This window comes from Pyrus communis, chromosome 15, assembly GCF_963583255.1.
Source record: "Pyrus communis chromosome 15, drPyrComm1.1, whole genome shotgun sequence".
In the NCBI taxonomy this organism is placed as follows: domain Eukaryota; kingdom Viridiplantae; phylum Streptophyta; class Magnoliopsida; order Rosales; family Rosaceae; genus Pyrus; species Pyrus communis.
This window is the reverse complement of record NC_084817.1, coordinates 10,104,772-10,130,619: the sequence shown is the minus strand read 5'-3', so window position 1 is coordinate 10,130,619 and position 25,848 is coordinate 10,104,772. Positions and strand designations below refer to the sequence as shown.

Below are 25,848 nucleotides of genomic sequence, written 5' to 3'. Positions count from 1 at the left end.
AAAACATGCATTTTAGAAGGGGTCTACTCACAGATACTCCGTCGTCGAATAGCTGTAAGAAATAAGAATGACAGAAACACCGCTAATAATTACACCTAAGCACATAAATGGTACAATTAATAAAACTATATTCAGACGATTGAATTTGGGAAAACAAACGTCAAAAATAGATCCAGGACATTGAAATTAGCCTAGGAGGGGTCCCGGATGAAACCTGAAAAAAGTCAACAAAAGTCAACATTGACTGTCGACCGGTCAAGGTTAAAGTCAAAGTCAACGGGTTGGGTTAACCAGGTTAGATCAATTGGTTCAGTGGGTTGGATCCGAATTGGGCCTGAAGGAGTGGGCTCGGTTTAGGGTTTTGGGCTTTGAGCCCAGCCCAAAGGAAAAGGGTTTAAGGTTACTAGGTTTAGGGTATAAGGCTTATGGGTTGAAGCCCCTTGGTCTTGGGTTAAGGGTTTAGCGAGCCAAGGGTCCTAGGTTTCTAGGCCCAAAGGCCTTGGTTCTTTTGGGTTTTTAACATAAAACAAATAAATAAAAATAAGTAAATAAAATAGGTGGGTTGGGCTTAACGGGCTTGAGGCCCCGAGTTCTACTAGGCCCAAAAGGCTTTGGTTCAACGGACTTGGGTCACTCGACCCGTTTCTTATCAGGGAAGAAAGCCGGAGCTTTCCGAGCTCCAGTCACCGTCTTTTGGTCACCTTAACCTACAATCTACTACAAAATTGAAGGTAGAGGTGAGAGGGAGAAGTCGGTTACCTTTGTTTCGCTGAGAAATGGTCGGAGGTGGCCGGATCTTTGCTCGAAATTCACTAAGCTCGCCGGAGTCTGGGTTCTCAACCTCGTCGAGTTTCACAGAGACTAGGGAGAGTGAGAGAAAGTCCACGATGGTGGTGGTGGCCATGTGTCGTCGTTGGGGTGTTGGGTTCGAAGATGGTGTGGGTAGCTTGAGGAGGGACAGTGCGAGAGAGAGAGAGAGAGAGAGAGAGAAAGAGAGAGAGAGAGAGAGATGAGTAAGGGAGAGCGAGAGTGGGCTGTGAGAGAGGCTCGGGAAAGGAGAGAGAGAGATAAGGAGAAAGTACTCACAGGGAGAGGAAGAAGAAAATAGAAGGAAAGGGGATCGGGGACAAATGTGTAAGGGTGGGTCCCACGTGGCTCACCTATTAAGGCCAAAAGCCAAAAATTCCAAAAATATCTCACCCAAAATCATGAAATTACCAAAGTGCCATCCCGTTCCAAAATCTGTTTAAATAATCGGGATGGGTTGTTACAAATGGTCCTTTAATGATTATAATGAGTATAACGGTTCTTTTTTCTTTTGACACTTGTATGATCAGTTGACGTCACATCATTGTTATAAGAAATGACTTTTACATGTTAGAAGTAAAGTAATGTTTTTTATTAATTAAAAAACCCCAACTTTTGGGCCTTAAATTGTCTTGGGATCAGTTGGGTTAACTTGGGCTGGCCTAAACTTGTCTACAGTGGGTAGGCAACGATCGATAGGCTTCCATTGCAAATTTGCAAGATAAGGAGAGGCTGCGACTAGTCCACGCAGAAAACTTCGATATCAAATCAAGATTGTGTTGAAATATAAACAAGCATAAGCTAGCTAGCCCTAGCTGCATGCATATCTCTATCATTTTGTTGTATAAAATTTACACAAAACCAGGTATAGTCGTAATAAGGTTTCGCTTTGTTTCTTTGGGGGCTTTATCTCAGATCTAACCGTCCAATAAGCTGATATACCGAGGTCTTTGTATTTGAATGGGCCACTTTGGACGATGACTTCCTCTATCTAGGTATATATGATTCAGGATGTGTGTATACCCAATCATAGTTTAACATCTACTTTAAAATGAGAAAGACTAAAATATAATAAAACGAAAACAAAAAGATGACAGTAGTCGGAACCTATCAAACGTCTCATTTCATCTAAATGATAAATAAAAAATAAAAAAAAATAAAAAATAAAAAAAGCCGGTGCTTTCATTGAAATTTGTAGCAGGGGAGGGAACTACGAGCGATGGTTTTTCAACGTCAATGTTATTGATTAGCACTCCCTATATGTTGTAGCCCACCCTAATTTAGAGAAAATGTACCAATATTCTAAGCCACCACCCCATTCTCACCCCTCAGCCCACATCCCTTCGAATTCCTACCTCAAAGACTCATCCAACCTCAACATATCTAAGTCAAGCCACCACCCCATTCTCACCCCTCAGCCCACATCCCTTCGAATTCCTACCTAACCCAGCCTCAACATATCTAAGTCACCGAGTGCATGATGACATGTTTGAGAGAATTTACTTTTTCAAAGTATTTTTTTTTTAATCTTTTTATGTTTTCATAAAAATAAAAATAAAAAAAGTTTATCATAAACACAGCTACTGATGTTACCATCATGTAGAATTATTATTTTTCATTCAGAAAAATATATATATCTTAAAAATGGAACATATTAACATTATCGTTCACATTTGTTATAACATGTGAAATAATTATATATGTTTCAGATACACATAAAGGTTTCTCCACAAAAAGGGAATCGGCAAGAATATACTTAATAAAGCAAGCAAATCTCCTCCAATGCATATGCATGTTGCAGACATGCAGTAGATCTCTCTTATAAAGCAAGATCCCAGGTTCCCAGTTGAGCAAAATGGATGATTGCATGAAGAATTAGCCATGATGAATATAGATATTATTGAAAGCGCAATGAGATCTATTCCGGCATGCTGTATCCAATATTTGAATTATGGACCCACTATACAGTTTTGTGGACTACCACATACCATACTTATATATGTATCCAACTTTCAAGGCTTGAACTGGTATTGTTGCCCTTCAACTCCCAAACCCTAAAGCTAGAGAGAGAGAGAGAGAGAGAGAATATTCTTTCCATTCATTGCAGTCAGTCTCATGATTTTATTGCTTGGCAAACAGTGGAAATGGGGCCATAAAGATTTGAGGAACGCACGCAAGTAGTAATATTCTTCACGCGGTCATGATCGTCCTGACGAACCAAACGTTATACGCTGCAGGGATCACAGCCTTTCTGATATCTAGATGCCAATGCAGTCCATTAACTTGCTTTTTGTTGGCTTCTTATGTATATATGATTGACAGTAAGAACATGAAATCCAAGAACACGTCTTCGTATGTCTATATGATTGACAGTAAGAACATAAAATCCACGAACACCGGATAGTAATATCACTATCAAATTTGTAAACTTTGGATTTTGTCCGCTCACTCTAACTCGACAATATATCGATTCTTTGTGAGGCTAATGCTACAAATTCGAAATTGGTCTATGAAAATTGTACATGTTGTTCGTAAGAATTCTTACTTTACTCTATTGAATTTGTTGAACTTAAAAGCACCCAATCGAAAACCAATGCGGGGCATGTTGTCGGTCGATAAAACACGAGACAAAACAAATTATATTATGTTACCATATGCAATGCTCAGACCATGCATGTAGAAGTTAGTGGTGTTCAAAATCAATTAGACAAGGAAGAATCTAGTAATGTACAATAATGCGTATTTGAATGCATGGCTTTACTTATTCTCTCAGTATAAGAATTACTCAAAACTCTCCTAGTTGAATTAATTAACATGTTATTATACAAACAGCAACGGTGTAGAATTAACCATTTAATTTTTAATTTTTCTCTTAGAAATAAAGAAAATTAAGGGGAAAGAGTCAGAAGACATGAGAGGAATGACACATATAGAAGAGTAGAGGAAAGTTAGTAAGACAGATGTAAAATAACTGTCAGGAAATATACACAAAATGAAAATTAAAACAAAATACAATTATTGGTACTTTAGTACTACAGTCTAGTGGTATTTCTCTTCACTTGTAAGTGAGATGTCTTAGATTCGATTCTCGCCAAAGACAAATTTGAACCACATTATTGCTAGCCCATTGTAAGCTAAGTCCAGCCCTCTCTCCATTAGTGTGTATAATATCGTATGTTCAAAAAAGAAAAAAAATACAATTATTAAGTTGTCTTCACTTCTAAATTTGTTTTCCTTCATTGTTTTTTTGTTTATTTTCTTTCATCACGTGACCCATTTTCAATCATTTTTTCTCCAACATACTTTTCTCATCTTCAGGTGAAAACTAAACTAAAAATGAAATGATTAACCAACAAGTTAATGTTGTTTAGTAATATATATTGATGAAATATTTATTTAACAATTAATATTAGTAAATGTTGTGAACTCAGCTTCTGAATTGCTCCATATGTATTGCATCAAATGTTACTTGGAATATTTCAGTTTTGAACGGATAAAGCTCCAGAGCTTTTAAAGCTTGGTTTGTACTTGGTTTTAGGTAATTAATATGAGCCCAGTCAAAGTCTCCTTATTAGCAATCTGAGAATGTAGCGCACGAATCACATTAACCTTCACGTTTACATCTGCAATTTAAACATTAATCATAAATACCAAATGCTCATAAGTTATGTAAGAAAAAAAAAAAAAAAAAAAAAGAAGCAAATAAAAGCAAACAGTCCATAAGCCTGCCCATCCTTCAATTCTACAAATACATGTAATAGAAACCACAAGGGTAAGCCCATAACTATTTGAAGGTTATCTCTGATTCACTTAAATACTTATTGCAAAATTGTGATGGCCAAAGCAATGCCACTGTTGGCCAGCAAATTATTCCCCAATACAAGTCTCTTGTTCGAGAGGGTCCTCAAGTGTTGGATCCAAGAGTCAAGGAGATGCCGTTGAGAGGTCCTCAAGTATTGGATCTAAGAGTCAAGCAATGCCACGTTGTTTGTGATGCTAGGCGTATTGTTGCCTAATATAATAAAAATTAACTTTCTCAAAAGGAAATGACAACTTCTGGTGTTGTTGGGCTAGCTTGAGGCTGTGATCTTATTTTTTCCCTGCCATGACCACACCAACAAATTAAGTATTTTGTAGTCATAATATTGCAATTTAAGCCACTTTGGAGTTTGCTGATATTTCTCCAAGTGATGTGTCTTTCCTTAGCAAAATAGTTTGATTTCAAATTTCATTTCCATCAAATTTTTACAGTGGTAATAATAAAGAAATTAGAAAGTTTGATTAGTTATTTCTTAGTTATATTACAATATCATTTGTTTTTGTTTTAATATATATATATATATATATATATATATATGTATATATATAAAAATCATTAGTTGGTATCGATGGCAAAGAAGGGGGCATCTTCGTTAAACCCTTCAGCTACATGGAATGCCCACAATATATCTATATTTTGTGATGCATGCATCAAGGAGGTTGAGGCCGGACATCATCCGGGTACTCACTTTAACAAAGAAGGATATGCAAATATTAGAGCTAACTTCAAGGCAGAGACAGGGCATGATTATGAAAGAGTGCAACTGAAAAATAAGTGGGATGCACTTAAAAATGAGTGGAAGTTGCGGAAAGAGCTAGTTGGTAAAGAAATTGGCCTAGGGTGGAATTCGAGCAAGGGTACCGTTGATGCCTCTGAGGAGTGGTGGAATAATAAAATTCAAGTTTGTGTATTTATCTTTTAATATGTATTATGGTGTCATGCAATATGTATTAACCATATTCTTTCTTACTTGTAGATAAATAAATAATATGGAAGATTGCGAAAAAAGGGCATTAGTCCTGAGATGGAGGACAAGTTAGATACGATGTTCTCAAACACAGTTGCTACTGGTGAACATGCCTGGGCAACTTCATCTGGAGTACTACCACCAGAGACAAGAGAGGAATCTATAATACAAATTGATTCGGATGATGAGGAAGAAACTGAGACTATTCAGGATCTAAGGCAAGCTACTAGGAAGGGAAATAAAAAAGAGCGGCTAACCAAGGAGAATTGCAAAAGAAGAAGGTTCATAAGAAAGGGAACACAATTGGAGGTGTTGCAAAACTTTGTGGTCAAATTGACCGTCTTGTTGAAGCTTATGAAAGCAGGAGTTCTGCAAACTCATTGATGACGCAGCTGCATATAGGCAGTAGTATTCCGGAAGTGATAGTGGTTGTTGCACAATTGCCTAGTAGTGAGCCACCTAGCGAGTTATGGTTGTTTGCTACATGTTTATTTTGCAGTGCAGAGAAGCGAGAGATGTTTGCTACGATAAAAGGTCCTAAAGTCCGGCTGATTTGGTTGAAATTTATGTTCAACAATCAACAATAAGGAGCTAAAACTATGAATTACAACTATGTGTGGTTTGTACTTTGCATTAAGATTATGTGTTGAATGTTGCTTGTATTTTGTGTTTACTGAATGTTGGATTATGATTTCTTGTTAAACGTTGGATCAAATTCCATACATTGGTAGAAAAGGAATGCTGACTCAAAATGTTATGGCTGCATGTAATTTTGACATGCAATTCACATTTGCTTGTGCCGGATGGGAATACACTGCACATGATACAAGGTATCCGATATCCGTGTAGGAGGTGTAACAACTCAATATGGGAGACATTCGAAAATGTTCGATTTCATTTAGTAAGAAATGGGATAATGGAGACCTATACTACTTGGTATCATCATGGAGAACGATTAGACCAAGCTTCGTCTTCATACGTGACACAAGTGGACACTGTTGAATCTAATGTGGATCCTAGTGAACAAGTTATGAATATTCTAAATGAGGTTTATCCATACGCCTCGAGCAACACCAATCAGGAAGGGGGAGATGACGGTCGTCCAACCATGGACAATGAGGCATTCAAAAACTATGAAAAACTATTGAAAAATGCCAAACAAGAATTATAGCCGGGTGGCGAGAACTTTTCGGTGCTCACAGCAATTGTGGAGTAGTGCATGGCAAGATCAAGTTTTGTTTATCAAATAAGTGTTTTGATTACTTTTTGGGAGTTATCAAGAGGATGCTTCCAAAGGAGAATTGTTTACCTGAAGATTATAAAAATGCCCAAAAAGTGTTGAAGGCTTTCGGATTGGGGTATGAAAAAATTCACGCATGTGTAAATAATTGTATATTGTTTTATAAGGAGAACAAACAGTTGGATAAATGCCCTGTCTGCAATGAGCTGTGGTTTTAAAATGACATCACAGAATAGAAAGATCAAGATTTCCACAAAAAGTAATGCATTATCTTCCATTGAAGCCTAGGTTGCAACGATTGTACATGTCGATGCATACCGCAATCGACATGAGATGGCATAAAGAAGGACGGGTAAATTATGATGTTATGAGACATCCTGCAAATGGAGAGGCATGGAAAGAATTCAATCGAATGTACCCTGATTTTGCAGCTGACCCGTGCAACGTCAGATTGGGACTTGCCACCGATGGATTTAATCCGTTTGGGGTTTTAAACCGAATCCACAACACTTGGGTGGTCGTCATGTTTTCTTATAATTTGCCGCCTTGGAAGTGCATGAAAAAAAAATACATGATGTTGACTCTTTTAATTACTGAAGATCTAGGAAAGTCTATTGATGTTTATTTGCGGGCATTGGTTGATGAGTTAAAAGATTTATGGGAAAACAGTGTTCATACATACGATTAGTATACAGGGTAGATGTTCACCATGCGAGCGGTAGTGATGTGGACAGTAAACAATTTTCCCGCATATGCAATGGTTTCTGGGTGGATGACAAAGGGTTATTTGGCATGTCCAATATGCAAGGAGAATGTAACATCGTCTTGGCATGCGAGAAAAGTTTGTTATCTTGGTCATCATAGATGGCTCCCTTGGGACAATGAGTGGCATCAGAGCAATAAAGTCTTCTACAGCACAAAAAAGACGCGGTCAAAACCAAGATAATGGTCCAGAGATGAGATTTTGGATTAGTTAAACCTTTTGAAATTTGGCAAAGAGGTCAGTAAGCCCAAACCAACTACTTATCTAAACTGGACTCACAAGAGTATGTTATTTGAGCTCCCGTACTGGTCAAAGTTAAATTGAGACACAACCTAGATGTTATGCATATTGAGAAAAATGTGTTTGATACTTTGGTCGGGACAATTCTAGACATTGAAGGAAAAACAAAGGACATGATCGAAGCTCGCCTCGATTTGGAATGAATGGGCATTAGGTCATCCTTGTGGATGAAGAGAGTCGGTGGTACATTGAAGAAGGGACATCCTTTTTTTACAGTTAAACCAAATGGGAAGAAAAAGTTTTTCAACTTTATTTCTTCTATAAAGTTTCTAGATGGGTATGCTTTCAATATCTCATGTTGCGTGAACATGAGGGGGTGTAAATTTTCAAACATGAAGAGTCATGACTGTCATGTGATACTCCAACGCCTTCTTGCGGTTGGTATTTGACACTTATTGCCTCTTGATGTGGTGAAACCAATTATGTTGTTGTCGAGATTTTTTTCGCAGTTGACTACAAGGTGTTTGCGGAAGTCGGATGTTAAACAATTGTAGGATGACATTGTGAACATCTTATGCAAGTTCGAACAGATATTTCCCCCAGCTTTCTTTACAAGTATGATTCACGTGATGATTCACTTGGCAGATGAGGCATTGCTTACCGGACCAGTAAACTATCGATGGATGTATCCAATAGAAAGGTACTTAATTAAGCGTCTATATATATATATATATATATATATATATATATATATATATAACAGATTCATGATCAACAAACGCTTTGAATAATTTGTAGCATACCTTTTATTTGTGCAGATATCTTGGTGAGTTGAAAAAGTGTGTCTGAAACAGGGCAAAGCCTGAAGGATCACTTGTGGAGGCATGGGTTGCATATGAGTCACTTACTTTTTGTGCAATGTATCTTCAAAATGTTGAGACAACTTTCAATCGTCCTTAACACAATAATGACGGTGGTGTTAGAAAAGAGAAACTGTTTTTTTTTTTTTTTTGCCCAAATCGCATGACCATTCAGCGATCCTGTAAAAGGCCAATTGTTTACCAAAAAGGACATAGAGGTAGTGCATTGGTTCATACTCAACAATTGTGACGAGACTTTGCCATACCTTGAAGAGCATGAACAGTTGATGAAGCGGGAACATCTTTCACATTTATATGCCAATAAGCATCGTGACTTGTTTCCTTCGTGGTTTCTTACACATGTAAGTTGTATGTGGTTTGAATTGAGCATATTTTCCAACTTGTTCATCCCCGTCTTTAAATTTGGTTACACTAACAGGTTAACTTTTTGTATATGTTATATTAGATGAACGAATTAAAGGAATTGAATTCACCCTTTTACGATGAAGAATTATATAACTTGGCGAGAGGACCGCTTCACGTTGAATTGTTCTCAGGTTGTCATGTCAACGGGATCAAGTTTTTGGGGGCAACATGTGATGACAAGTTGTCTACTCAAAATAGTGGTGTCCATGTCCTGGGTGCAGGCGACAATGAAGACATTAATTTTTATGGCAAACGAACTAGTGTAGTACAATTGCTTTACAAAGACAAGTGTCAAGTGATATTGTTTAAGTGTCTTTGGTTCGATACAAACCTACATAACCGAACGAGTGTTAAGCGAGACCATGGTTTACTATTACAAGACATTGGTACGATGAAAATCCATACATTTTGGCAACTATGGCGAAACAAATATTCTATCTAGACGACCCTAAAGCCGGCAATGGTTGGAAAGTTGTTCAGAAGATTGATCAAAGAGGGGTATATGATATTCCAGAACTAGATCATGATGACAACAACGACAATGTCCTTGACCACAGTTATCATCTTCAATAGAAATTGGTGAAGAAACATTCTAGGATACTAATATTGTCCAATAACCGTTTGACAAACCTGGAGTTCCCGAATTCGAAATATCAATTGACCTTATGATCTGACTCAATACAATGCACCAGAAGAGGCAAACGAAGTTGAAGACGAATGGGAATCCGGAAATGATAGTAGTGAGGATAGCGAGAGTTATTATTGTAGTTCGGATGAGGATTAATATAAACTTGTAAAGGAAAAAGCAGGAGGCTGAGGGTTTAACACCGCTTCTCATCTACCCAACTCTAATATTCCCAAAAAATCATCTGATCGTCTTCATTCTTTGATCAGGTATTTCTCTGATTTTTTTTTTTTGGGCATTCAATACATTTGCTAATTTTGCTTCTGATTTTTGGATTTACATTATTATTCATGCATTAAAGTCATAACAAATAATTGGTGATGTAATCGTATGAAACTCACATTCTACCCCTTTTCCCATTCTTTGAAATTCATGTTTAAAGTCATAACAGGAAACACCCTAATAATCTTTGTTAGTTGTTCTCATATGATTGCACATGTTGAAAAGTTTTACATTGTCTATACTAGGTTGAGAAAGTGATAGTGAGGCTGAAAAGTTTCGTCAAGTTAAAGCACTACTTGAGGAGGTATCTATTTTATTTGAAATTTCTGCTTTTTGTAATTCAATGTATTTAGTTATAATTTCTCCTTCTTTTTTATTTCATCAGGAATTGAATTTACCTTTGTGCTTATCGAGTAGAGGAGTGGTTTTCTTCACAGTCTCATTAACCAGGTTTACCTATGTCCATTACAAGAAAACATGGAATAGGTGACCAAATTTTATGTGGCGCCCAAAAATTCGTCACATATTTTTTCTATATCTGACGAATTGTTCAGAGCATCACGCATGACTAGTTTTTTAGGTATGAAATTTGAGAACACATAGGTGACGATAAATACATCACATATTTTAGAATGGAGCGAAGAAATCATAAGCGTCACTTAAAATTATTTTATATCTTTTAAGATGAAAAAGTGATGACACAAATTTTTTGAAGTCCTTACTAAAATCTATAGCGAGGTACAATGGCGTCCTAACAAAGTATGATATGTGAGGAATTGCAAAAGGGTCACATATGTGTATTCTCGGTGACGAAAGTGATTCATCACTTTTCCAACAGTAAATAAATAAAAAAAGAAAAAAGAAACATAGTAAAGTATTAAAAAAATTTGAGAAAGCCCATCTAAATTCTAAACCGTTCTCTTTCACTTTCACTTTCTCTGTCTCTCAGACTTCTCCCATTTCACATCGCTGTGACCCAATCCAACCGACGCGTCTCTTCTGGTTTGGTATTGCTGTGCTTTGAAAAAAAGCTGCTTCTGTTGTGCTGTGAAAAAAAGCCAGCAGAGTGTTTGGTAAACTTTTTTGTGAAAGTGCTTTTGGAAAAAAAAGCAGTATGATAGTGTTTGGTAAACTTTTATGTAAAACAGCTGTGACTGTGTAAAATGACCAAAAAGGGTATAATACTAGATGTGCCATTAATTTAATTTTCTTAACCAATAAAGGTGAATTACTAAATATACTTTATTTGTAAAACAAACATATTTATAAACTTTATCTTAAATATTAATTAGTATGACAAACTACTTCAATTGAAATATTTTAGACTGAATAGTTAGAATTCATTAGTACAATATTGTTAATGTACTTAATTGGACATGAAGACATAGAACCATGCTCTGTAATTTGCTAATTGTATTTGTATGTATCCCTAAATGTAAATATATAAATCAAAATTGGAACCGTTATGATTCTCGACTTCTCTGCGATTTACTAAAACATGGGTATTAAAACGATTCCAATACTTAAATTTTTGTGTGTTTAGTAATACAAACGAAGTTTAAAACGGGCTAAAAATCAAGAATCATATCAACTAACGGGGCTAGTTGAGAACTTCAACACGAACCAATCAGAGATGATAATGTTTTTTAATTTCTTATATGATAATGCGTGATTAGCTTAGAATACTATCAGCACGGAATCCCTGTTACATTAGACAGGCTGGTCTTCGCTTATTGCTTGTCATTTATGGAGAAGGGTCCAAACTTCCTATCAGGGTCTCACATCGACTCTTAAAGCCTACGCGCATGAGTTTGATTCTTCCTTGGGGAGCCTATCAACGAGTGTGACTAATATTTGCATGAAATGCACCATAAATTTATCACCATCAGTCGTTACAAAGCACATAAATGACGTGCAATCGACCCTAGCCTATGGAGCTTTTTGAAACTTACTGCAAATTGAGTACAAGTTGCAACAAATTTAACTTAAATCCGATGTTTATATGCTTACAATCGAAGCATTCGTTGTGTCAGGATTACCGTAGTACTCAAGCTCGACGAAAGTACCTCCTCCTTCTCCCTTGGCAAGTCTTCCCGGATTGACACAAATGCATTTAACCTGATCTTTCTCTTCACCTCTTTCGCCTAGGTTCAGTACCTATACTCAAAAAAGTAAAATCCCCGTTAGCTTCTGTAGGTAAACATTTCAACATCTTGGTTACATATCTCTCGGTCGCAAAATTTAAAACCCAATCTCTATCGGCGCGAGGTGAGGTGCACCTTTCTGTACGACTTATTGGAATTGCTTTGACATTGAAATTGGAATTGCTTTGACATTTACCTTCACAAAATACTTCATGTCAGAGGGTAAGATGAGAATATCTGGGATCAATGAGATGTTTAGAGCTTCGGGAGCAAGCGAAAAATCCAATGGAGTGTCTTCTGCTGGTGGATACAGAGGATAAAAGTTGTCCCAAAAAAATTGCAAAATAAGTTTAGAATATCAGATAGTAGAGCCCCTCAAACCATATAGACCTACTACCATCATGCGCTAGAACTTCTAAGAGATTAGGACTTGCCTGCGTTGGCTAATTATATGGTTTGCAAGTCTACTCATGCGGTCACTGGTTTGAGAACATCCAGAGAGCAGCAACCTATCTTGACCTGAAACCAGAATGTGGATGAAAACTTTATCCATATCATATCATACTTTGGCTTATCAATGCAACTAAAGCAGGGATCGAAAGATTTGTAACGCCGATAGATAATATAAAATGGTCATGGATAGAGCTCAATCAAGTTACAGTTCATTTGTTTGCCAATCCATCTCTGTTGGCCAACCTTGTCTGCTAAATTAGAATCCAAGCCCTTCAGATAATAAAATTTTGGACTACCAAACTGATAATTCTAGCATCAACACTCACTTTAGCAAATTTACAGAGGCGGTCATTTTAAAGGTAAGTGCTTTGTTACCTGATCTGCCTCGAAAATCCCTGGATTTGTGAGACTAGTTATCTGAGTACGAATGGTAATATCACTTTAGTAAGCATAACTGCAGAAAATTAATGTGTTCTGAATGATGAAAGCTCGAAATCTACAAACATGTACCTGATGCTTAAGATCAGGTGGATGAATATCAAAGGCAGGCTGCACAACCAAGATATTACATTCTATTATCATCTCAATGAATTGTTAACAAATTATTTACCTAAAAAAAAGGTAAGCAAATTAAACAGATATATACTACTTTTACTCAAAAGTAACATTACCTGAGGGAAAACAAAATCGTGGTTAGCATCCCGTATAGATGGTACAAGAACAATGCGTGCATGCGAACCCATGTATTCAACATGATCTTGCAACTGAAAATAAGATGAAACGAAAAAGGGCATGAAAACCAACACATTGAAAATTTTGTTTTGTATTGTAATAATTATACAAAGCAAGTATGTAAAATGTTATAATAATACAAAGCAAGTATGAAGATTACCATTTGGAGGCTTAGAAAAGTTTAAATTTGGACCCATAGCTGCACAAGCACACATGATTTACCCAAAACTACCTCACAAGATTCTTCCGAGGCAGCAAAACTTTTATGTAAGCACAAAAACTAATAGCTTACTCATACAAAGTTTTACTTCGTAGCAAGCTCTTCAGTGGATAACGCATTACTATCACCACACCCGCAGAGTGACTAGCCAGAAATCCTATCTAACAGGTGACCTTAGTGCTTTGACGGAATTATTTTACCATGAGGTCAATACATATTTGTACATCTCAGTAACAAAGCTATCTCAAATTTCTATCTTAATTTCCTTCTTTAGCTCATTGATCACAAATACAGCGACTTAACAAATCCAAATTCTTTCAAACTTTCATCTTTTCTTTCATCACTCTAATGCACATCACAGCAACTATCCTTTTGCATTTAAAACCTTGAAAACCGAAATACCCAGCATTCTAAATCACCAAATTTGACTAAAAATTGAAACAATATCCTAAAAGAAATTGAATCCAGACATCACCAACCCATAAAAGTAAGAGATTTTCAATAATCAACAGAGTCAACAACAAAAGAAACATTAAATTAACAAATAAATGAATAATTAATCAGTTATGTAAGAAATCGGAAGTGTAAAACACACCTTGAGGGGTGGGTGGGGGGAGATCGAGATGGGGCATTGAGATTGAAGGCTGTAACGGAAGAAATCGGACTCGTGAGGGCAGAGAGCAGAAGAAGAAACTAATCGAAACGAAGCTGCCAAGGCAGCGATATACAACAATATTACAGATTTATCCATAGACGGTGAACAACGATAACTAGTCGAATCGACGAATGGGAGGAGAAGAAGAAGGAAGAGGAGAACAGGGAAACGAAGAGGAGAACACAGGCGAGAAAAGGGCAAAATCGAAAAAATGGAAAAACCAAAATAAGGGTATGAAATTTTACGAGAAACAAAATCTGGGATAAGAAGAATTGCAACGCAGCAAAAGAAAATAGCAGCCAAACCCTAACCTAAAAATTTAATTAATTAATTATAGCAAAAATTGAAAGCAAGTCGAGTAGTTGGTACCTGGAAGGCGACGGCGGTGTGGCGTTGAGAGTGACAGAGAGAAACGAAAAGGAGGAGGAGGAAGAGGTGCAGCGGCGGGAGGGAAGAGGGTGTAGAGTGCAGCGGCGGGAGTTTTTTGCAACAGAGAAGGAGAGAGTGCAGAGTGTAGGATCGGGAGAAGAAGAAAGGAGAAAGGAGGGGGCAGTTTTGGTAAATTGAAAAAATTCATTAATTGGGTACTGTAGCTCTGCGTTTTGGAAAAATAAGCGGCTTCTGGAAGCTGCAAAATGCAGCTTCCACTTTTTAGCTTTTTTTCATGTGAAACTTTGAAATAAAGCTGTTTTGGGATGTTTACCAAACACCAAAATCCTTATCAGCTTTTTTTCATGGTAGCTTTTTAAAAAATCACCTCAACCCCAAACTGGGGCTTAATCTTCTTCTCTCTCTATCGCGACATTACCGGGATCTTCTAAGCCAAATACTCAAACCCTCTCTCATTTATTCGCTGTCTATCACACTCCACAACCAAAAACCCTAGAGACCGATTCAACCAACAAGCCAAATCCACACCCTGTGGTCTCTTAACCTTCTTCCAGTTTCTTAAGCCACCACCGAAAACCCAAGAGCCATAGAAACCCTTTTCACCAACTACAAAAATCTATGCCAAATTTCTCCAGGCCTACGAGACTACTATGTGGCCAAATGGTTAACGAATTCAATTTTTATCATTCTTTTTAACTTAGGGTTTTGGATTTGCAGGTCATTGCCTCCAAATTGAGCACGCCAACAGCCCTCGACTTCTTCATCCATCTTTCAAGGACTCTAATTGGGTAAAATTTGGTTTTTAATTTTTAGATATATATATATATATCCCTGGCTTTTTCTATTTGCTTTTGGAACTTGCAGGTTTACATTCACAAATTTACAAACAAAAAAAACTGAAGGAAGGACCATTAATCAATAACTTTAGCAAAGAAACTTGTAAGAATTTCTTCTTTTTTCTTGCTACATTCTGTTTCCTTGTGAGATTATATGTATTTGTCCCTGGCTATTTTATTCTAGGTAATCGTTGGGGATTATTCAAATGATTTATTTGCACATATGGAGGCTTTAATAAGTTGTTTTATTTGGTCTTTCTATTTCAATTTTTTGTTTGTTATGAACTTGCAAGTTGGTATTTTTTTTCTGGGCTTATTGGTTTTACATGGTGATTGAAGGTAAAAAATTTTGAGTTGGTGATACCATTTATTGAAAAAGGAAAGTTGTTTGATTTGGCTTTGAATTGCTCTGAAATTTGAACCATAATTATTTTAAGTGCTCTGCCTTTGAAAAAGATTGAAAATGGTCTCTTGGGCAAGCAGAATGATTTCCCCCTTCATAGATGATTTTCTTTCTTCTAATTATTAGTAGCAATGTCTTTTCTGTTTATTGGTGTTATTATTTGGAGTCCTAGAAAAGCATGAAAAACTATAAAGAAGGATTTAAGAAACACATATATTTATATCCACCCACCCCCACCCCTCCCCCCGCGCCCCCCCCCCCCCCCCCCCTTCCCTTCGTACATTCAATCAATCTATGAAAAATACATTCAAACAAACTTAAAATTTCCACAGTTCTATTTAAGCATTGGCTTTTACTTCCTTTTAAGTTAGATACAAAATAGTTGAAAGCTTATGTCATAGTTTGATTCTTATGACTTTGCACTGATCTTTAAGTAATTCTTCCAACTAGTGACCATATGACTTGCTCAAAATTCATCCAATGTGTTTTTTTCGTTCTTCTATTGTTTGGAGGCCATTATCTCATGTGAATATATCAATTGGGTTGTTTAGTAAGAGCATAACCACCTTTATAATACCAAAGTTGGTTTTGTTTTGGTTGTATGAGATCCAGTGCAGAGTAAAATTTTAATTATTGAAAACTTTATCTGCATGCAAAAATGGTAGACTGATTTAGATCTTCTTTATGCCTCTTTTGCCTATTTTTTGTATTAAGCACACTAATGTTTTTATTTCCAAAGTAATTTGTTGTTGTGATTGTGTTGTTTGCAGGTTGGTCATGGTTTTTGACAAGGGTAGTTCTCTTGCTTTTGTTTTTAAACTAAGATGTTGTCAGTATAGGTTTTATACTCTGCAAGTTTTGGGGTTGTTCTGCTTTCAGTATTTTCATCTTAATCTCACTTCATCAACATACTTGGTAACTTAAGTGATAGCCACAACTTCTAGAACTCACCTTTTGAAGGATATTGAATTTGGAAAACTAATATGTTATTCACCTTTTTTTTCTATACTAAGTTAGATTTTGGTCTTATTGTTTTTTAGGGATGGTGTTAGTTTGGGTTTTTATTAAATTTTGGCAGATCTTCATATTCTTGCAATCGCAGATTGGTTTAGAAGTTTAATTATAATTTAAATAGTTTTTTGTTAATTTTATCTTTTGTTAGTAGATTATCTAGTCCTGACATTTGGAGTCTTGATAACTTACTAACTAGGCTATGATAAATTAGTGAAATTAGATACGCAAAAAGGAAAATGAGGATATGATAGCACAACTGAAGGATTGCAAGCCAAGGGCGGACCAACAACATCTCCGGAGGTAGTGACATCAATTTAGCCTTCATTAGTAGTGATATCAATTTGATCCTTATAAAACCTGAATGTTTTAAAATTACAGTGAATAAGTAGTCTATGGTATGAAACTAGATATGTTTTTCTTGGTAATTAATGGCCTTTTAATATAGGATGTTTTCAAGCAAAATTCATATAATTGTAAGAAACAAAAGTATTACCACAAGGGAGGGGCAAAACCATTTCATCCAACATGCAAGGAAGGCTCACAAGGTAATGAAATTAAAGTACATATAAAACTCATTGTGTAATTTAGATAGGCTCATCTATTATGTTTCGTTCTTCCTACTGTTAACTATTCTTTCAATTCTTATTTTCTTCTCTTTTGTTATTCAAATTCTCAATGCACTTGCTATTCTCTAGACACCAATGTTTATTTTCTTCTCTTTTATTATGTAAGGATAAGATGAAGAAAAAGAAGGATGGAGTTAAAGGAGAAAGTATTCAAGAAGCACTTGAGGTAGTGATGGTGATCTTTCAAATGACAATGATACCTGTGCTGAACTCAAGACCATGACATGGCTGATGACTTATATTACGTATTTTGTTGTTGGTTTCAAATATGCACACGGTATACCTGTTTTGTTACTGACTCAATGCCTTAGAATCTTGTTAGCATCTCAATACGTTTAGAGTTGTTAGGATGCTTATGTTAGCTTTTGAGATATACACTTGGTGTATGTATTGGATGTAATCAAACTTAGTGATCAAAGAAATGTGATTAACTAAAGTATTGCCTCATATTTGGTATGAATTTTAATTGTAGATGACGAAGCAAGGAATATGTGGTAATTGTTTCGTCACGAACTGTTTCTAATAGGTTTATGATTTTGACACATGTGACACAAATTGCGCCACATGTCAAAGGAATATGTGACGCTTTCAATCTCACTTATTCTTAGCCATAGCATTCTAGGATCAAATTGGGTGACGATACATTCCTCACTTATACATTTGTTATGTTACGAGCTTATAGGTCATTGACTTTTATGTTTTATGATGCTTATTTCGTCACAATTAAAGTTATTAAGTGACCAATTTGGCGTCACAAATACTAAAAATATGAGGCGAATGTAAAATTCGTCACATGAACTATAGGTGACACTGTATAGGTGACGAACATAGTGATGCTGGATTTTCATCACATATAGTCATATGTAACGAATTTTCATATTTATGTGATGAAAGTCTGTCGCCACCTAAGCCATGTTTTCTTGTAGTGGTCGTTGACTCTATGTTTGCTGAATTATAGTTAAATGTAGTGTTTGACTAAGAACAAAAAACAAATTTTGGAATTGAAATGGTGTTGGACATTTTGGTTGAAAACAACTTAATGCCTTGGTAGAAGAGTATGCAAGGGCGATCAAGGAGCTACAGAAACTCAGCACTTCCATGGACCTCATAAGTCATCTAAGAGCCACAACCAATGTACTAACATTAGAACAAAACCTTTAACATAAACCTTTATCCTTGTGTAGACCGAACTAAATCATTTGTTTTCTTCTCTGCTCTGTAGGAGATTATGGTTTGAGGACTCTGATCGATGAATGTTCTCAAGAAAAAGACATGCTTGATATGGAAACTACCGAATTGGATCAAGCCATCCACGAGGAAAGAAGGCTGCATAATTTGTTGCTCAAGTCCCTGCTTCCTAAGGATGATACTAATGAGAGGGATTGCATACTAGAGGTCAGAGCTGGTATTAAGTACCTGCCCAACAAATTTTTATTCCATTGCGTGTCTTTTATCTTTTTATTTTTTATATGACAAAAGATTTCATTAGGAACTGATGGGGACGAGGCTTCTTTGTTTGCAATGGACATATTTAAAATGTAAGTTTGCATCAATACTTGTAAATTCTTGTATGCATTTTCTCTCGAGAGTCTGCGTCTAACAATTAACCACAGGTAACTTGTAGTGTCGATTCATGTATCAAATTATGTGACCAGTAGCACTAAGAACAATTATTAGGTACAAATTAAATTTTTGTGACTAATTTTTGTTGTTTTAATGTATGGATGAAGAATTAAACAAACATGGAAAGGCTTAAAAATTATTTAATTTTAACATGACCTACCAAAATTGCAGTTCCCTTTGATTTCGAAGTGTGGACACATAAGGAAACTGATATCAGAATCTAGTGATGTTGCTGATCTATCTGTCATTGAATTATATGATGTTCTGGGCCGATCAGAAGCATTTGAGCTTGCAGCAAAATTCTGCTATGGAATAAATTTCGAGATAAGCACAGAGAACATCGCAATGCTCCAATGTAGAGTATCTTCTGATGATTGAAGACTATGCGGTTGGAAACCTTGTGAAAAGAGCCAATGCATACTTAAATGAAGTCGCATTGAAGAGCCTAGCAGGTGCATTTACTATTTTGCACATGTCAGAAAGCTTCCTCCCAATGGCGGAGAAGGTAAAATTAGTGAACCGCTGCATAGATGCAATTGCTTTTATAGCTTGCAAAGAGAGCCAGTTCAGTGTGTCCAGTAAGGCTGATGGCAGCAATGAAGGTACGATTTCTTCAGCTGTGTATCATCCAAAGCTTGTTGTGGATTGGTGGGCTAAAGACTTAATTGTTCTTAGAATCAATATGTTACAACGTGTTATGATTGCAATGATGGCAAAAGGGTTTAAGCTATTAGATGATATAGGGTGATTGATGTTGCATATGGATATTAGACGATATGAGGTGACTCATGCTGCATATGACTGATGCTACATATGGATATTAGACGGTATGAGGTGACTGATGCTAGATATGGATATTAGACGATATGGGGTGACTGATGCTACATATGACTGATGGCTGCATATAGATATTAGACAATATGGGGTAACTAATGTTGTATGTGACTGATGCTGCATATGGATATTAGACGATATGGGGTGACTGATGCTGCCAGATTTTATGTTCCTTCTTTCCATGGGATTCTTTATTAAGTCTAATCCCTTAATTTGAGGAAGATTGACATCTAGATAACTTGTTGATAGTTGTGTGCTAGCTACTTGCTGCACTCCCTTAATTTAAAGAGTGACAGCTTTAGGGTTTACAGGGTTAGTAGGATTTGTCAAGGTAGGGTTGCTTGTAACCTTCTACCACATTATATATCCCCCCCCCCCCCCCCTTTGTACATTCAATCAATCTATGAAAAATACATTCAAACAAACTTAAAATTTCCACATAAGCAATATGCTCTCGGACCAATACTCATGCTCTATGCGCAAAAATCGCTAACAGGTTTAGTGAGATCTTACTCCACAATGTCATAATTTTCAGTTTAGTAGCTTATATCTTGACATATGAAACATCTTTGCGCAACGCAGTTGTACCTACGTCCAGCAAAGTTTTTTTTTTTTTTTTTTCCTTTTGCTTTTCTTTTGGGGTTCTTGCATTGCCTCTCTCTTTTGTGGTATCCACTTGTGTAAATGTTTTAAATTGATGATCGAATTATTTCATTGTATTCATATAGGGTCAAGGAGTGTAGTTGTAAAAAATCATCAAAATTGGAGTTAAAATAACCATTAAATTGTGATTTTTCGTTTATAACCGTCGAAAAGTTTTGTCTCGTTACTTGATCTCTGAATGTTTGTTTTTTGCAATTTTTAGTGTATGCGATCTCAACATATATACAAACAAGTTTGATGGTTGGATCGTTGAAACTAGTTTCGTACAATGCGTATCCCATCAAAACAGTATATTCACTAACTCCAAATATATATTTTCATTAAGTATAACATAAGATTTTGTGGTATTCACTTGTGTAAATATTTTAATTGACGAATGAATTAGTTCGTTGTATTCATATAGGGTCAAGGAGAGTAGCTGTAAAAAATCATCAAAATTGGAGTTCAAATAATCGTTAAATCAGGATTTTTCGTTTATAACCGTCGAAAAGTTTTGTCTCGTTATTTGATCTCTGAATATTTTTTTTTTGTGATTTTTGGCGTATGTGATTTCGAAGTATATACAAACAAGTTTGATGGTTGGATCGTTGAAACTAGTTTCGTACAATGCGTATCTCATCAAAACAGTAGATTCACTAACACTTGGAGTTTATTTATACTTTCATTAAGTATAACATAAAATTTTGTGGTATCCACTTGTGTAATATTTTAAATTGATGATTGAATCAATTTGTTGTATTCATATAGGGTCAAGGAGTGTAGCTGTAAAAAAAAATCAACAAAATCGGAATTAAAATAACTGTTAAATTGGGATTTTTCGTTTCTAACCGTCGAAAAGTTTTGTCCCGTTACTTGATCTTTGAATTTTTATTTTATTTTTTGTGATTTTTGGCGTATGCGATCTCGAAGTATATACACAAATTTGACGGTTGGATCGTTGAAACTAGTTTCGTACAATGTGTATCCCATCAAAATAATAGATTCGCTAACATTTGGAGTTTATTTATACTCTCATTAAGTATAACATAAGATTTTGTGGTAACCACTTGTGTAAATATTTTAAATTGAAGATCAAATCAGTTAGCTGTATTAATATAGGGTTAAGGAGTGTAGTTGTAAAAAATCATCAAAATCAGAGTTAAAATAATCGTTAAATCGTGATTTTTTGTTTATAACCGTCGAAAAGTTTTATCTCGTTACTTGATCTCTACATGTTTGTTTTTTTGTGATTTTTGGCATATGCAATCTTGAAACATTTACAAACAAGTTTTACGGTTGGATCTTTAAAACTAGTTTCGTACAATGTGTTTCCCATCAAGTTCAATGGTATATATATATTTACTAAGTAGATTTTAATTTATTTATTTTGTACTTATAACACTTAAGAAATTGAATAATATATATATGTAAAAAAAATTATTGTGGGCTTTTGTTAGAAAAATATATTATTGTGAGGTTTATGTAAAAAAAATTTGAATTTGAAAGAAGGAAAGTCACATTTTCAGTAATTTTTATAATAATTTTTTTTTAAATACCTTGCGCGACGCCTTAATGTGGTCGTCGTGCAAAACCACTTTGCGCGACATCAAATTGTATAGCTATGCCGCGCCAATTGTGATAATTTTGGTTGTGCAATAGTGAAAAATAGGCGTATTTTTTTTCAAATTTCCAAGTTTGGACCCCAACTCTTTCTTTCCTGTAGACCTCTCTCTTACCTCTCGCTAATCTCAGACTGTCTCTCGACCTCACTCCTCAGTGTCCTCCCCTCACTCAGTCACTCTCTCTCTCGACCTCACCCTCCTTGCCGATTTCTCTCCTCATCCCACATCACCTCTCATCCCTCACCTCACTGTGCACCGATTCTCCCCCAAATCAGGTAAATTTTGGAATTAATTTAGGGTTGGAATTCTAGATTAGGGTTTGTGAAATTTAGCACTTGGAAGATAAAGTATACTGTATACTAAAGGTTTAGGGGTTGAAATTTAATTTAGGGCTTGAAATTTAGGGGTTGAAATCTAATTGGATCCGGAATTGGATTCCAGCTTTTGCTTTGCTTCATACTCTCGAAGGGGATATGCTTCAAGGTCATGTTCTTGGATTTTCTTCCAGTTACTAGAGTATTTCAAAAAGTCGAGTGGACGAAGAGAAACCCTAATCCTAAGGATTACAATATACGGTCATCTCTGGTAATTCCTCTCCATCTCACGTACATCTCTCTTCCTCCTTGGCATATTCTCTCACTTATCTCAGACCAATCAGTTTCTTCAAGAATAACGCCTAGGATGTATGATTTGTGTTGGTTTTTTCTTTCAACTGCTAAACGTCATAAGTAGTAATTAAATAATTGTATGCTTTCATCTGCATTTTACGTGTTTTTGAGTATTTTTCTATGTTCTGGATACGTACTCATATGGTCATTTACATAATCCTCCATGGACTTGTCTGTGCTGAATTGTTGTCCCTAACCTGTTTGACGAAATGCCTCAACAGCTTTGATTGAGTTGGATTATTGGGTAATTTATACGAAACTACTACTCCTCTGTTCAGGTCCACCATCTGCTCGACTTAATGCTCTTGCAATTGAAGTTTACTAATCTTTAATCACCACTTTAAAAGACCATGTAAAAGATGATATATTAATGTGCCAAAAGAAAAGGATAAATGTGTTATTTGAATGCAGAGTTGAGTTGGTTGTGGGTTCTGTGGGATTCTTAAAATGGTAATGTTTTACTATTTATGCATGGTGGGGGAGGGGCGGGGGTGTTTCCTCAAAGAGTGATGCATTTCACCAATCGAAACAACTCAAATTTTGGGTTAGATGAGGCGTGTAAGTATCACATTTATTTTCTTGTAAGTATCACTTTTATTTTCTCTTAGTGTACAAATCACAAAAATGTTGTATGTTTGCTCAATTTTCTAGTTGTTCAGACTTGATTCGACCATAACATAACATAGTGCATTTTCTTGCAAACCATGTATCTGGGATGTGCTATATATTGGTTTTGATTACTTTATCTCTCATTTTTTTTAATTGACTTCACATTTTCCTTTTCATTTCTTTTGTGCAAAAGAACTGTTCAGTTTGCTTTCAGGTTGTCTTCTTCGCTGTCTTAATTAAAGTCAACGGTTAAGTGTGTACTTTTTGTTTTTCCCAAAATTCCAAACCAAACAGGGCCTGGTTTATTTGTTTAGTTTTCTTTGCTTTTTTCTTCTAGTTTCAAATGCAAGAAAGGGTCAGTTTTCTTTGCCGTGTTGGTTTCTGTTTGTTTTCTTCAAGTCATATGTTGATGCTTGAATTTTAATGAGAAAACCAGTAATCGGATGTGGATTTTAATTAAAGTGAATCTTGTTTGCAGGTTATTTGCTTAAATCGTATATTTTTTTTGTTTGAGGAAATTGGATATTTGGATGTGAATTAAGCATTGGATAGTGATCTGATATTGTCTTAAGTCGATCTTCGTGTGTACATAGAATGGAGTTCTTGATAAGTATAGGTACTAACTTTGACTGGCTTTGTTTGCAAAGGATTATGGATTTGGTAATTTGTTTTCTTTAGTCGTTTCGATTAGTAATTGTTGTGATTAAACACACTAAGCCTGGGAGATCGAATTATACACAGTAAAAAAAAAAACAGTCCATCGTGGTGCCTTCGATTAGTAATTGTTGAGATTAAACACACTAAGCTTAGGAGATCAAATTATAGAAAGTTGGGTTGGGGGTTTCACAGATTAGGATAGGTCTCTTGGTTTAGGTTTGACTCTTTTTAATCAATCGTGCTGCCTTGGATTCATTACACTTTTTAATCTCCGGTTAATGTTTGGTCAGTTTTCTTTGCTTTTTTCACACATGGTTTATTTGTTCAGTTTTCTTTACTTTTATATTCTAGTTTCAAATGTAAGAAAGGATTAGTTTCTAATGTTATATTTTTATGGTTCAAAAAGTGTATAGATGTCGCAGTTGATCACTCATCGTCGTAGTGTGACCAATACGCCTCCCGCATTATCACTGCTCCAGCCGTGAGTGCTCCATTGATTGGGGAGCCTAAACCCTTTACTGAGGCTACTTCTACGGCGTCCCAAGTGACCATCTCATTGACGTCATTAGTGTCGGTTCAGCCGCCCAGTGCACGGTGACCTCACCGGCATCGCCATGTGCCGGAGCCTTCTGATCACACTTCCTCGACATCCAGAGTCGAGGGTGAGGCCTCCCAGCCAGGTAGTTTTTTCTAATTCTCGCTACGTTGTATTTTTTTTTTTTTCATTTTAAAACTAATATTTTTATGATGGTAAAAATTTATTGGATTGTGAAAATGTATTGCAGGTTGTGAATTACTGTTATTTTACTGTTTTAAGGTTTTGGGAAATGCTATACTATTAAAGGAGGTTGTGTCGAATTTTTTTGTACAAATTTAAGCTTAGGGTTTTCACCATTTAAGTATTTTTGGCCAGCTAAAAAAAATACCATGAGGCCTAGTCAAATGCTGAAGCAGGCACAGAACACACGTCAAGTCGCCTCCAAGATGAAGATTGCACATGACCCGCGACATCATGGAGCGGCTACCTCACAACAGCATAGCAACATCGCTAGTAGCTGTGGTTTTGTTATTCGACAAAATTCTCCTTTTTAGTGGGAGTCTTGGGCAGAAATTCTGGAGGAGACGAAGAAACTGGTGCGAGACAAGTTGTCAGTTAGTATATTAATTTTTAGCCTTTATCATTTTTTTAATTTTGTTTACAAATATTAAAAACCAAAATATATTATCTTAATATTATTAAATTTCTTACTATTATTTTATTGTTTTTCATATTCGTAGGTCATTTATGATCTTCAGGATATATCCCTCGAGACCATCGCCTACTTAGAGGAGACCTTAGCAACCCGGTACAAACAATGGAATAACAATTTTCACAAGTATTTTAAGTGATGGGATGATCCGAAGATTGCTCGCCTACATGTTCCAAGCGAGTTGTAGGACCGACTGAAGGATTAGGAGTGGCTCTGCAAACATTTTACGGACCCAAATTTTGTGGTATGCACATAATATTTTAATAATAATTTATTATTATTTACTTTTTTTTTTAAGCTTTTTTTATTAACTTATTTCAAATAGTAGCGCTAACATGTATATTGTGCGTTTAACAGAAGAAATATGTTGCTGGTAAGAAAACTCGGGAGTCAAAGAAACTTTTCCACCATTCCTGTTCGATGCCCTTTTGTATAGGCTT

General features: G+C 35.9%; 1 protein-coding gene, 2 long non-coding RNA genes and 1 pseudogene across 3 annotated transcripts; 3 read left to right on the top strand and 1 right to left on the bottom strand.

Annotated features, from left to right (window-relative positions):
- Positions 1 to 5,195: 5,195 nt before the first annotated feature.
- On the top strand, positions 5,196 to 6,181 carry LOC137717368 (L10-interacting MYB domain-containing protein-like; annotated as a pseudogene).
- Positions 6,182 to 11,702: 5,521 nt separating this feature from the next.
- Positions 11,703 to 13,360, bottom strand: LOC137716911 (uncharacterized). Its single transcript, XR_011065762.1, has 4 exons — positions 13,299 to 13,360; positions 13,138 to 13,176; positions 12,371 to 13,044; positions 11,703 to 12,187 (listed from the first exon to the last, which is right to left on the bottom strand). It is a non-coding gene; the product is annotated as an uncharacterized lncRNA (long non-coding RNA).
- A 2,876-nt stretch (positions 13,361 to 16,236) lies between these two features.
- LOC137718819 (uncharacterized) lies at positions 16,237 to 18,096 on the top strand. Its single transcript, XR_011065932.1, has 3 exons — positions 16,237 to 17,177; positions 17,323 to 17,422; positions 17,610 to 18,096. It is a non-coding gene; the product is annotated as an uncharacterized lncRNA (long non-coding RNA).
- A 679-nt stretch (positions 18,097 to 18,775) lies between these two features.
- On the top strand, positions 18,776 to 19,874 carry LOC137717037 (BTB/POZ domain-containing protein SR1IP1-like). Its single transcript, XM_068456355.1, has 2 exons — positions 18,776 to 18,908; positions 19,486 to 19,874. Exons 1-2 carry the CDS (start codon positions 18,776 to 18,778, stop codon positions 19,872 to 19,874), a joined length of 522 nt encoding a protein of 173 aa, XP_068312456.1.
- Positions 19,875 to 25,848: the final 5,974 nt, after the last annotated feature.

Bases quoted from the DNA above. Each gene is read 5' to 3' on its own strand.
- LOC137717037 (XM_068456355.1), top strand. From the start codon at position 18,776: ATGCTTGATATGGAAACTACCGAATTGGATCAAGCCATCCACGAGGAA. The intron at 18,909-19,485 runs GTATTAAGTACC...GCTCCAATGTAG, and splicing joins CATACTAGAGGTCAGAGCTG to AGTATCTTCTGATGATTGAA.